This window comes from Brassica rapa, chromosome A06 (assembly GCF_000309985.2).
Source record: "Brassica rapa cultivar Chiifu-401-42 chromosome A06, CAAS_Brap_v3.01, whole genome shotgun sequence".
Lineage (NCBI taxonomy): Eukaryota > Viridiplantae > Streptophyta > Magnoliopsida > Brassicales > Brassicaceae > Brassica > Brassica rapa.
The window spans coordinates 6,196,804-6,209,972 of NC_024800.2; the positions used below are offsets into that span (position 1 = coordinate 6,196,804).

Sequence of the window (13,169 nt, forward strand, 5' to 3'; positions counted from 1 at the left end):
AGGAATTACTTCGAAACTAAGAGGCCATATCACCAATACTACTTAAATAGAAGTCCTAAATTATAAATTACAAAAGGTTTCATGTGTCTGATTTTCTAAACTTTGAACGACCATCATCGTCTCCGCGAGTTCCTCTCTGCATCAAGGCCATTAAAAACAAAAAGTCGTTCCTTCCTTTTATCATTCCTTCTTCTCTCACTTGTCTTTCCAATTAAAAGAAGTAAAAAATTTCCTCTTCAAGAGGAGCAGCAGGTTCATACATTCGCACCGATCTAAGCACTGCGCACTCTTTGTCGGGTATCATGTTACTTTAAGATCTGTCCCGAATCGGACAAAACTAATCGATTATTGTCTGATTGATTTTGATTTTTTTTTGTTTCATCAGTAAATAGAGAGAAAGGAAAAAGATGGGGGTTCCGTTAGTATGCCACGGACATTCTCGTCCCGTCGTCGACGTTTCTTACAGTCCGGTGACTCCAGATGGGTTCTTCCTCATCAGCGCCAGCAAAGGTACGATCCTGATTTGATTCAGGATCAATCGATTTGGTTATGAACATATCCATGATCTTTGTCTTGTTCATGGATTATGAGCTGCCTTGAGATTGTTGTTGTAACTCTTAGCTGACTTTTTGTGATTGATTATTCAGATTCGAACCCAATGTTGAGGAATGGGGAGACAGGTGATTGGATAGGGACTTTTGAAGGACATAAAGGAGCAGTTTGGAGTTGCAGCCTTGATAAACATGCTATGCGTGCTGCCTCTGCTTCTGCTGATTTCACTGCGTATGTTCTTCTTTGTTTTACCATTTAGTCTTTTTTTGTAAGTTTAATAGCCACTAGTGATGTGTTGTTTGCTTAAAGCTTCCAGAGAAAATGGTTAACCGAGTTTGATGGCATTAAGGCTTTTTCTTTGTGGTTATAACATATATATACCAGGAAAATATGGAATGCATTGACTGGAGATGAGTTGCACTCCTTTGAACACAAGCACATTGTTCGTGCGTGTGCCTTCTCAGAGGTAAGACTGATTCGAATCCCTTGCCAAGTGTTTTGATATAAGGGATATGGATGGTGTTCATTTTTTTGGTTCTGTTGTGGTCTTAATGCACAACTCTTTACTTTCTAGGACACTCACCTTTTGCTCACCGGTGGAATGGAGAAGATTCTTCGGATATTCGATATGAATAGACCAGACGCACCTCCAAAAGAAGTTGGAAACTCTCCTGGTTCAATCAGAACCGTAGAATGGCTTCACAGTGATAATACTATCCTGAGCTCTTGCACAGATACCGGTGACATTAGGTATGTCACCACATCATTCCTGGAGCCCTTTAGTATATTCCTGGTCTCATCATCCTTTTGGCATATATCCTCTGTAGGTTATGGGACATAAGAAGTGACAAGATTGTTCAGACATTAGAAACGAAGTTCCCAGTCACTAGTGCTGAAGTAAGCCAAGATGGGCGATACATAACTACTGCTGATGGATCTAGTGTTAAGTTTTGGGACGCCAATAAGTAAGTTTCAGATTTTCTATCCTTTTCTTTGTCCTCTTTATGCTAAAAAGCTTTTCTCCTGCTCTCCTAGTTTTGGATTGCTGAAGAGCTATGAGATGCCTTGCAACGTTGAATCTGCCTCCTTGGAACCGAAACACGGAAACACTTTCATTGCTGGAGGAGAAGACATGTGGGTCCATAGGTTTGATTTCCAAACTGGAGAAGAGATTGGTAAGTTTCTAGAAGAAATTTATTTTGGAATCTGTGTGTAAGTCTTTTAAAGCCAATCCGGTGAATTGCAGGGTGTAACAAGGGCCACCACGGACCAGTGCACTGCGTGAGGTATTCGCCAGGAGGGGAGTCATACACGTCAGGCTCAGAAGATGGGACGGTCAGAATATGGGAGGTTGTGGGTTCAGTGAACCATGAGGAGAAGGAGAGTGATCAGAGCGGTAACGTGAAGCTTGTGGCAGAGGAGGTTGTGCGTAAAGCTGAAAGTCTACGTATCAGTGAGAAAGCTGCAGAAGCTAAATGAAACATCGTTACGTATTTAGCTTTATGATAACAATAGAAGACAACGATCCCTTCAGTTTTTTCTTTTTTGGCTTACAAGTTTGGCCTGTTATCTTCTTTCCAATAAATAAATATGAACACTTATTCTCCATCATTCTTTCATCACTTGCTCTCTACATATTATCTCGTCTAATCTGAAATGACATTTCCACATATGCATTAGTCAGGCAAGGAGCATACATCAGCCATGTTAAATCCCTTAGACCTTTGCAGTTCACAATGTCTACACGTGTGGGTTTCGGAAGTAGATAGGATTTGAACTTTTCATGCGCTGGAGTGGCTTTTCCATAGTTATCTCTGTGATATTACCATATTGCACCTCCAGGCCAGATGGAGCACCTACCACTAATGATATTCTGACAGCATTCGGTTTCGATATCGAGAGAGAAGTGACGCGTGAAGTTCACTAAACTGTGATGTTTCGTAGTCGTTCCATCACAAAGGCATCCTTTAGAGTTGCAAGAGTTTCAAATGTTCCAAGGACTTCAACTCCTCTACTAAGACATTGACAAAACATTTGGGCCTCGTTACTAGTTGGATCCACTAGACAGCCCAATATGAGATCAGGCCCAAAACTGTAAAACCCTAAACCCCTCTTTTTACTCTTTTAGCTCTCTCTGCTCTCCAAGTTTTTCGATTTGCTCTAGTTCGTCCTCAGTTCACTTAGCTCTTCAGTTACACTCTGTAAATCTCTCATCCTCCCTGCAAACCCTAGTTTCGAACTTTCTGTAATCTTCTCAAAGTTTTAATTTTTCTTACTGGGTCTGATCTTTGCCAGTGAAATGCATATCATTTCCTTCAAATCCGACCTAATTTTTTTTTTTTTGTTCTTCTTCTGATTATGTCTTGTCTGTGTGTTTTGTCTTTTCAGTAGCAGATCAGTGTCGGTGATATCTCCCCAGGAGGAGAAATGTTTGCTCTTTCCAAGGTTGTAAGAAGGTTTGTTTCCAAACTTCAACATGTTCTTCAGATGCGTCACTGAGTAGTATACGTAGCTTATGTTATGTATTAATGTTTTCAGAAGCCAGAGTCTTCGACTAGGAGCTTGCAATGCTGTGTACTACTCTAAGCTAGAGATACCATTGGGAGAAAGGAACGGTTCTGTTGAATCAAACGCTTTGATACATGATAAACACGAAGCTTTCTCTAGCTCTTACGAGCTGCCATGGAACTACTCTACCGGAAGACGCTCGCTTTCCTCTGACGCCGGTGCTAGAAGCTCCGGGGAGGAAGATGAGATCGAAAGCCTTGGAACTCCAGACGATACTAGTGGTGATAGTGAAGATGGGCTTCAGTCTGAGGAGGAGCTGTCCTGTGACGAAGCTGAAATTGATGGAGCAGAACTGGAACTACTCTCTGAGGCTGGTAAAACACAGGGAAGCAAGAGATCGTCTGAGCTGTTTAAGGCCATTGTCTCTGTCTCAGGTCTATCTGTAGCCTCTGCGCTTGATAAATGGGTTGAGGAGGGAAAGGAGATCAACCGCACAGAGATTGCAAATGCCATGTTACAGCTCCGTAGGCGTCGGATGTATGGGAGAGCACTGCAGGTACTACATATTAATCTTTCTGTTTTGGTCTCTAGAGTTCAAGCTCGCTAAGTGTTATTCCTTCTCTTCTTGTTACTATAGTTAGCAGAATGGCTTGAAGAACATAAGCAATATGAATGGGAAGAGAGAGATTACGCTTCTCGGCTTGATCTTATTGCCAAGGTGCGTGGTCTGTACAAGGGAGAGATTTACGTCGAAAGAATCCATGAATCTTTCAGAGGGGAACTGGTGTACCGCACCCTCCTGGCGAACTACGCATCAACAAGCAACGTGAGGAAAGCAGAAGCCGTGTTCAACAAAATGAAGGACTTGGGGTTCCCTAGGACATCATACGCTTGTGACCAGATGCTCATGCTCTACAAGAGGGTCGACAAGAAGAAGATAGCCGATGTGTTATCGATGATGGAGAAGGAAAACCTGAAGCCGACTCTCTACACGTACAAGATCCTCATTGACGCCAAAGGAGCGACGAATGACATTAGTGGGATGGAAGAGATTTTGGAGACGATGAAAAGCGAAGGTGTTGAAGTCGACCTTCGTGCGAAGTCTATAGTTGCAAGACACTATGCATCAGCTGGGCTTAAGGAGAAGGCTGAGAAAGTGCTGAAGGAGATTGAAGGTGAGAGTTTGGTGGCTAATAGGTACGTGTGCAAGGATTTGCTTTCCATCTATGGCTTTCTCCAGAGGGCGGATGAGGTGAGCAGAATCTGGAAGATCTGCGAAGCAAACAACCCTTTTTATAAAGAGTCCCTCGCTGCAATCCTGGCGTTTGGAAAGATTAATAAGGTTAAAGAAGCAGAGGCGGTTTTCAAGAAGTCTGTGAAGATGGGGCACAGAGTTTCGTCAGGGATGTACTCCGTCCTCTTGAGAGTTTACGTGGATCACAAGATGGTCTCAGAAGGTAAGGATCTTGTCAAGAGGATGGTGGACAGCGGATGCAACATCGGGGCCTTAACATGGGATGCACTGATCAGGCTCTATGTGGAAGCCGGGGAAGTAGAAAAGGCTGACGCGTCGCTTAGCAAGGCAACGCAGCTGAAACAGATAAAGCCGTTGATGAGCTCATTCATGTACGTGATGGACGAGTATGCGAGAAAAGGTGATGTTCACAACACTGAGAAGATCTTCCAGTGGATGAGGCAATCTGGCTATCATTCTCGCTTCAGGCAGTTCCAGTCCCTTATCCAGGCTTATGTCAATGCCAAAGCTCCAGCTTATGGGATGAAGGACAGAATGAAAGCTGATAACGTCTTCCCTAACAGGGGCTTGGCTGTTCTGCTCGCTAACGCTGATCCCTTCAAGAAGACACCTCTCTCTGATCTCCTGGATTGAGTTACACTGCTACCTTTGTGAATCTTTGGTTTGATTGATTCGCTTTCTATCCATGTTAAGTAGCATTCTTAGTTTAAATGAAGCCTCCTAATATATATATTATAAACTCTGTATGGTTGCTTCTTTGCCCAATGGTATGGTTCTTTCTTTCTGTTTGGTTTGATGAATGCAAACAAAAGCATTTTACATTATATTTCAAACCGAATAATTTACAGAGAGACTTGCACGATTGTGTGCCACACTCATGTTCAAGTGAGAATAATAATAAAAGAAACACGCTCAAAAGAACACAGAAGAGAAACGAAAGGTTACAACAAATCCTATGATGAATTCACCTAACATGACCTCAAAATTTTGGGCCTCCACTAATGGATTGTAGTAAGCTAGAAGTGATTTGGCTATTGACTCTGGAGATCTGGCCTGAGTACAAGTCTAGTGATGAAAGGGGACATGGCTGCAAGAAGCGCCTTGGGACACTCCTCGTGTGGTAGATGCCCACATCCTGAGACTGCTACTAGTCTCTGTCAGTCATTAACATGAACCAATGTTAGTTCCTGTTTTTTTCTTTTTGGCATGAAAACAAACCAAAGCTGAGTGTAAATGAGGGAGTTACAGAGTTTAGGAGTTTAGACGCCATTGCTTGGGATGACTTCAATGGGACAAGAGCGTCTTCGGCTCCAGCAATGACTAGTACTGGCAGGTTTTCCACAGCCTTCAGAAGCGAAGCTGCATTTTGAGGCGCAAGCACCGTTTCAGATGAGAGTCTGCCTATCTCATGAAGTGCCTCGTCCCAGCCTTCTACGTGTAGAGGGGCCTGATAAAGAGGGAACTTGATTATATATGTTCACAGCATTTGCAATCTTTCATGACATGAGGGTATACCTTGTATAGCCTGAGGACGTCTGTAGTCATCTTTGCAGGATCATACCAAGCGCGACGATTCACCACTTGAGCTATCTCAGTGCGCAAAAGAGGTCGAACGAGGTGCTTCTTCCGTAGTGATGTGTGGAGAAGTATTCTTGCAAAAGCTGGAACCACTTCCCTTGACAAGCTCACATTAAGCAAAACCACTCCTCTGACCACGACCTATTAGAGCAAAAGACATCATGACCAACTAAGAAAAAAAAAAAAGAAAGCCAAGATATCAAGTCCACTCACTTTGATGGGATCGTTGATTGTCATCAATCTTTGAGCAGCCTTCAGAGCAAGCAGACCTCCATCATCATGACCAACGAATACTACCGAAGAGAATCCCATCTCATGGCAGAAAGCAAGAAGCATCTCTACCTGATTCTCAAGTGTGTAAGGATTGAGAAGCCGTCTTTCTTCCAGATCAATTTTATGTGGCCTGGCTGTTAATCCCCAACCAGGTCTATCAAACGCAGTGACAACACAGCCGAGATCGTGAGCCAGTGGAGACATCACATGCCTCCAGGAGAACACTCCTCCCCCAAATCCATGAACCAAAACCACACCAAACTTACCGCTTTCGTCCACGCCTTTCTCCTCATCCTCAAAACTGAACACATTCATCATGTCTTCCTCTCTTCCTTTGAAAATCAGAGGAGGAGAAGTAGGAGAACTGTCAAGAAGAGGGTCGTGCAAGGAAGAATTGTTAAACACGCTGCTGTAGCTCCTGTGGTAATGATGATGATGATGATGATGCTGGCTTTTCTCAGCCATGCTCAACACTTTCCTGTCGAACTTCAACCTTCCAGCCACTGTCTCCGGCGTGGTGCTGTAACTAGAATTGCCTTCGAGAACATTTGGGGAGATAGACTCCTCTGGTGAACCAGGCGCACAAAGCTTGTAATGCACAGTGAGACCTCGAAGTTTAATGAATAAACTGTCAGTGTCAGCAAGCAAACTCACTGGAAGCTCTCCTTCAACGTGGGACAAAGGCTTCCTCTTTGCTTCTCCATCAAACTTGGAGGCCGCCTTTCCAGCCATAGGAATGGGAGACCGTGGGACTTTCTGGTGGACGGAGAAGATACTCTTGCATAAAAGAACCTGCCACACACTACATATAAGCAAACACAAGAAAACAAAAGAAAAGAAAAAAGGAAACTCACAGCTTCAGGGTCAACTCTGTGATACAAAATCTTCCTCCTAGCTCTACAACTTGTGACGTAAGCTACAACCGTGTGACCAAGTGCAAACACTACGGACGAGAGGAACAAAACCGGCATCCCCCACGACTTCTTCAGGTGAAGCCGGTGATGCCTAGATGGAGAGAAGGAGGCTGCTTCGGTGTTGAGTTGAGAAGTTACAGTGAAAAGACAAGCTTTAACTGAGAGAAGTAGAACTGAAACCACACAGCACAGAGACACAGTTCCGAGGTAAGGACCGTGCGAGAGTCCAGGAACGTCCGAGAGTGAATAGATACCTGTTCACAAGTTATACAAACCAATGAGCCTCACTAAAAGATCAAATAAAACTCAACACAAAGAGATTGAGCAGTAACAAAGGAACAAAACATCAGTAATTAAGATTAATGCAGACAAAAATCAAGAAGAAAAAGACATGCAGAGGGCAGAGAATGAATGATTCTTACAGATGACAAGGAAAGATCTGGCGACAGAGACCAGAGGAATATCAGTCAAGGATCTCTTGAAACCGTATCGACTCAGATGCTCCTTAGCTCCGTAGCACGTCACGCAAGTGAAGCTCGACAACAAGAAGCTCGGCACTAGCACATCGCATATAGCTACAAGCAAAGGCAACGACGAAACGAGCAGAGAAGCCAACATAGCAACTAAGAAGAACACTGTCCGCAAGCATCTTCTCACTTTCTCCAGAAAGAACCAACCTTTTGCCATCCTCGATTACAATGCTGTTGAAAAAATAAAAAAGACAAGATCTTTTCCCACCTCGTCTGTTATATGTCGGAGTTGAAACATAAAGAAGCGAATCGAGGGTGTCGGAGACAGATCGGCGGCGACAAGGATGGTAAAAGACTATTCCTTTTTGCAACAAAATGTGAGATGATAGGATCAAAAGAAGAAGGCCATTGCTACGATTCTGATTTAAGAGATGAAGCAGAGAGATTTTTCAGAATCGCAGGAAAGCCGAGAGAGACAGAGAGAGAAAAAAAAATCAAAACTTTTTGGTTTCTCCAGAAACCAAAAAACCACCGTTTTCTTCTGTTCTTCGTCTTTTCTTCTGTTTTATAATATTGCACGTCGTGTAATTATTTTTCGTTAATATTTTTCACATTAGCTAAGACATGTTTGTGAACAAAAAAAAAACTAAGACATGTACGATAATCATATAAATAAGTACTTCAGTGTTTTAACAATTGTTATATTATTAGTTGACTAAATAGTAAATTATATATATTAATAAATTGATAAACAGGCATTTTTTTGTTTTATTTTTAAATCAACACAATGAAAGAAAAGAAAAAAAAACACTTTGACAACTTGGTCCGACCTGTCTCTCTGCTCGGACCGTTGTTAAATATTTTTATTGGACAATTATCACAATTCTACCTTTTGTTTGAAACTTAAAAGTAATATTATTCGAAACGTTATAATTTCTTTTTTGTTACAAATAATAACTAGTTTTCTAAGCTGTATTTCTTGCGAAACGAATAATGTGAAATAAAAAAGTATTGTAGCGTTTATTCTCTTCGTTATATGATATTGATACTAGATAATTTAGATACATTCACGGTCTATACCTTAGTGAAGCTGGCGATAAAGCGAGCAATAAAGGAAATATATCTAATAATATCTTCAGAGCACAAAGCCATAAAGTAATATGATAGTAACATGTTAACACGACCACCGTTCGAAATTTGGCTGTAAAAGAAAATATCAAATGCTCTCTCTTTTTTTATTTTGAACACCCCAAATGCTCTCTCTATTAGCCCAATAACACCTTATAACTTTTCAAAATTTCAAACTCTTGTTTTAAATTTAAAACGTCCGTCTATAGAGGGACCCCAACAACAAAACGAAAGCAAAACTTTATTAGTGTAACCGGTAGCAATTCATTTGAAAATTTGGATGGTTTCGTCAAAATAGTTTTGAAAAGCAGTTGAGGTTGTTGACATTAAAGTGCTTATTATTTGCACTTTTTTGAAGGAAACAAAAGGATTAAACAAAGCTGACCCCCGTTTAACAAAACTTAATTCGATGAGAATAGTTATGGGCTTCTCATACGCTGTTTAGAAACAGAAAGCCCAATTTGTTTAGATTACAAAGGGGAAGCTGGGCTTCACGTGAATTCTCACGAGTCTGACATCAACTGATTTGCATGCCACGTGTGAGATTAATCGACAATTAAAGGCCCACTTTTTGGAGTTTTGTTTAATTGAGGAGGGAGAGACAGTGAAGGATCTTTCTTCACAGCCTCGCAAAACCACCCAGTTGTGCCCATTCCCAAGCTGGTGCACGTAAATCAAGGCCCTCGTTTCCTTCCAAAAGCTTATCGATTTTATCTTGGTTAAGATCTATGGTGACCAATATTAACTGAAAGCAAATTGGTTTGTTGCTGTTGCATTTTCTGCGAACTAAAGAAGGGACTGGTTCTTGACTATATACTTAGAATATATACTTATTAGATTAGATCCCTATATATTATTGTCTTGATAGTCCTATCAAACAAAGCAGCAGAGAGTGATGAGTTGAGTTATACTCCCTCCGTTTCTTTTTGTATGATGTTTTAAAAAATATTTTTATTTTAATTTATATAATGTTTTGAAAATAAAAACTATTAAATAAATTGACTAAAATATTAAAAGTTAATGTGTATTTTTTTTATTTGTTCAGAATAATAATGATTAACTATTTTTATTACTTTTTGTTGTAATCAAGTGTTTTTAATAAAAATATTTTTTCTATACAAAAAGAAACGGAGAGAGTAATATTAAAGTTAGTGTTCTTAATTAGCGGCGAAATACATGCCTTTTCCTCAAAAGACAATACGACTATATGATTAAAGTAGCAAGTTTCAGATTTTTTATACACAACGAAGGTCCGCACATGGACGCATTTTAGTATAATACGAAAAAAATCATTAAAAGTCCAGTTGACGAGTGTATTTGGACAGTAATTAAGCTCGCCGTTAGGGTTTTGTAATAAGCGACCAAAACTCTCAGATATATTAATATCGCGTTAATAAAACAAACACTCTTCTTCTCCTTCTACACAGAAGCCACCTTATCATCTCTCTCTATCCCCTCCCCTGAGTGTGATAGAGAGATGGAAGGTCTGATTCAAACCAGAGGAATCCTCTCTCTTCCCGCCAAACCCACCGGAGCGAGAACTCTTCTTCTCCAACCCTCTCACGCCTTAAAGCAAAGACTTTCCACCAGAAGCCTCCCTCCCTTGTCGATTTCCTCTAATGGGCACTCCAAATTTCAATCCTTTCATAAGATTTCGATTTCCAACAAGGAGAGAAACAGAGGCTTCATCTGCAAGGCTGAGGCCGCCGCCGCAACCGCCGGAGAAGGAGACTCGACGGCCTTAACGCCTAAGGTTTTCGGCGTGGAGGTCACGACTCTGAAGAAGATTGTCCCTTTGGGGCTAATGTTCTTCTGCATTCTCTTCAACTACACGATCCTCAGAGACACCAAGGACGTCTTGGTGGTGACGGCGAAAGGAAGCTCTGCTGAGATCATACCCTTTCTCAAGACTTGGGTGAATCTCCCCATGGCTATTGGCTTCATGTTGCTTTACACCAAACTCTCCAATGTTTTGTCCAAAAAGGCTCTCTTTTACACTGTTATCGTCCCGTTCATTGCCTACTTCGGAGCCTTTGGTTTTATTATGTACCCTCTCAGCAACTTGATTCACCCTGAGGCTCTTGCTGATAAGCTCCTCGCAACGCTCGGCCCTAGGTTCATGGGTCCTCTCGCTATCATGCGGATTTGGAGTTTCTGTTTGTTTTATGTCATGGCTGAGCTTTGGGGTAGCGTTGTGGTCTCAGTTCTCTTCTGGGGCTTTGCCAATCAGGTGATTACACGTGCTTGTCATTTGACTCAGTAGTCATAGTAATAACTGTTTTATATATGTGAATCTTTTTTTTTTTTTGGTGACAGATCACAACTGTTGATGAAGCCAAAAAGTTTTATCCATTGTTTGGACTAGGTGCCAATGTTGCACTTATATTCTCAGGAAGAACTGTGAAGTATTTCTCTAACATGAGAAAGAATCTTGGCCCTGGAGTTGATGGTTGGGCTGTTTCATTGAAAGCCATGATGAGTATTGTTGTAGGGATGGGCTTAGCCATCTGTTTCCTCTACTGGTGGGTCAATAGATACGTTCCCCTCCCAACACGTAGCAAGAAGAAGAAGGTAACAATATGGTTGAATTTAATATAATACTAAATAGTTATATGTAGCTTATGAGGTTTCTTGTGATTTGTTACAGGCGAAACCACAGATGGGGACAATGGAGAGCTTGAAGTTCTTGGTGTCATCACCATACATCAGGGATCTAGCTACTTTGGTTGTGGCCTATGGGATTAGTATCAACCTTGTTGAAGTCACATGGAAATCAAAGCTTAAAGCTCAGGTGAGCAACATAGAAACTTTCTAATAGTACTAATGCTTTTCATCTTACATATCTTATTCTTTGAGCGCAGTTCCCTAGCCCGAACGAATACTCAGCGTTTATGGGTGACTTCTCAACCTGCACGGGTATTGCAACGTTCACAATGATGCTTCTGAGTCAATACGTATTCGACAAGTATGGATGGGGAGTAGCTGCAAAGATCACTCCAACCGTTCTGCTAGTAACCGGAGTTGCGTTCTTCTCTCTGATACTGTTTGGTGGCCCATTCGCGCCACTGGTTGCCAAGCTTGGTATGACACCGCTGCTCGCAGCTGTGTACGTTGGAGCTCTCCAGAATATCTTTAGCAAGAGTGCTAAGTACAGCTTGTTTGATCCTTGCAAAGAAATGGCTTATATCCCATTAGATGAAGACACCAAGGTTTCTAACTTTTTCTCTCTTCAATATAGTACATGCATTTAGGATTAGGATTTTGAACCGAACTGAACCGCCGATCGGTTAGTTCGGCTAGGAGTTCAGTTCGGTTCGTTAGGATTTAGAAAAAAAAAACGGTTTCCGGTTTGGGAATCGGTTACTTCCTTTTCTTAAAGGAAATAAAAATTATCACCAAACTATACCAAAATCTGAACCGAACTAACCAAATTTCGAACGAAAATAACCGAATTTACCCGTAATTAATCAAATTTTAACAAAATGTAACAAAAATCAAAAACATTGGTAGGATTTTCAAAACCGAACTATTTTGAGTTGATTCAGTAAGATTTATGTTGAACCAAACTATGAGAACCAAATAACTCGAACTAACCGAACCCGCATGCCTACCTGCATTTTTCTGAGCTTTAGTTGTGTCATTGAATTTCAGGTTAAAGGCAAAGCTGCGATTGATGTTGTCTGCAACCCATTGGGGAAATCAGGAGGTGCTCTAATCCAGCAGTTTATGATCCTTACGTTCGGCTCTCTCGCCAGTTCCACTCCTTACCTTGGAGTCATCTTGCTCGGTATAGTCACTGCTTGGCTAGCGGCGGCTAAGTCTCTAGAGGGACAGTTCAACACTCTGATGTCTGAAGAAGAGCTTGAGAAGGAAATGGAGAGAGCTTCATCGCTCAAGATTCCTGTTGTGTCTCAGGAGGATGCGGCACCGGGAGAATCTACTAGCCAACTGCCAGAGAAATCTGCTCCGACCAGCATTTAGACAGTGACGAATTCAAAGGATATTGAGATTTGATACTTGGGAGGTTTAAAGGTGTTTTGGGCTGAACAAGATTTTGATAGTGAGAAGATCAGTAGAGTGGAATCATTTTCTTTTATGCCAATATCAAACTGAATTTAATCTGATCAATAATCACTGTACTTTTAAGACAACATTTTTAAAGAAACTAGTCTATATTCTACTCAATTTATCACATGAGTAGTTTAAGGTTTGTACTAAAATATCAAATTCATTGTTATTTAAATAAATTATTTAGATTCTACTGTTATTAAATTTGATATTTGATAAATACTCTAATATTCATTGTTATTGAAAATTGTGTTTGGATGAAGTTTTTAGTTAAAAAATAAAATAAAAAATTTTGTTCAAAAAAAAATATAATGGTGAAACTCTAAAATAACAAAAGTTAAATTAACTTCTATAATTCACATAAAATCATCTGAAATCTTATTAAAACTAAATCATTTCAAATTCGATATTAAATAATCCCTC

The 13,169-nt window shown here is 40.8% G+C and overlaps 4 protein-coding genes across 7 annotated transcripts; 3 read left to right on the plus strand and 1 right to left on the minus strand.

The window, feature by feature from the left end:
• The first annotated feature begins 66 nt into the window (after positions 1-66).
• Positions 67-2,174, plus strand: LOC103872342 (serine-threonine kinase receptor-associated protein). The gene is made up of 8 exons (XM_009150693.3): positions 67-297; positions 386-510; positions 648-783; positions 937-1,018; positions 1,127-1,302; positions 1,380-1,517; positions 1,588-1,727; positions 1,799-2,174. Exons 2-8 carry the CDS (start codon positions 408-410, stop codon positions 2,029-2,031), a joined length of 1,008 nt encoding a protein of 335 aa, XP_009148941.1. The 5' UTR covers positions 67-297; positions 386-407; the 3' UTR covers positions 2,032-2,174.
• A 237-nt stretch (positions 2,175-2,411) lies between these two features.
• Positions 2,412-5,139, plus strand: LOC103872343 (pentatricopeptide repeat-containing protein At1g15480, mitochondrial). 4 transcript variants are annotated; one of them, XM_033273210.1, is made up of 5 exons: positions 2,412-2,753; positions 2,941-3,008; positions 3,091-3,302; positions 3,354-3,616; positions 3,698-5,136. In XM_033273210.1, exons 2-5 carry the CDS (start codon positions 2,980-2,982, stop codon positions 4,946-4,948), a joined length of 1,755 nt encoding a protein of 584 aa, XP_033129101.1. In that variant the 5' UTR covers positions 2,412-2,753; positions 2,941-2,979; the 3' UTR covers positions 4,949-5,136. The 4 variants fall into 4 exon arrangements, with proteins under 4 accessions (XP_033129101.1, XP_009148942.1, XP_009148944.1 ...); XM_009150694.3 differs by having other exon boundaries at positions 3,091-3,616; XM_009150696.3 differs by having other exon boundaries at positions 2,714-2,797; positions 3,091-3,616; positions 3,698-5,139.
• LOC103872344 lies at positions 5,114-9,420 on the minus strand. The gene is made up of 6 exons (XM_009150698.3): positions 7,503-9,420; positions 7,021-7,334; positions 6,107-6,958; positions 5,831-6,034; positions 5,562-5,762; positions 5,114-5,469 (listed from the first exon to the last, which is right to left on the minus strand). Exons 1-6 carry the CDS (start codon positions 7,765-7,767, stop codon positions 5,347-5,349), a joined length of 1,959 nt encoding a protein of 652 aa, XP_009148946.1. The 5' UTR covers positions 7,768-9,420; the 3' UTR covers positions 5,114-5,346.
• Positions 9,421-10,155: 735 nt separating this feature from the next.
• On the plus strand, positions 10,156-12,939 carry LOC103872345 (ADP,ATP carrier protein 2, chloroplastic). The gene is made up of 5 exons (XM_009150699.3): positions 10,156-10,908; positions 10,995-11,249; positions 11,326-11,469; positions 11,540-11,887; positions 12,330-12,939. The coding sequence occupies exons 1-5, from the start codon at positions 10,156-10,158 to the stop codon at positions 12,657-12,659; spliced, it is 1,830 nt and encodes a 609-aa protein (XP_009148947.1). The 3' UTR covers positions 12,660-12,939.
• The last annotated feature ends 230 nt before the right edge of the window (positions 12,940-13,169 follow it).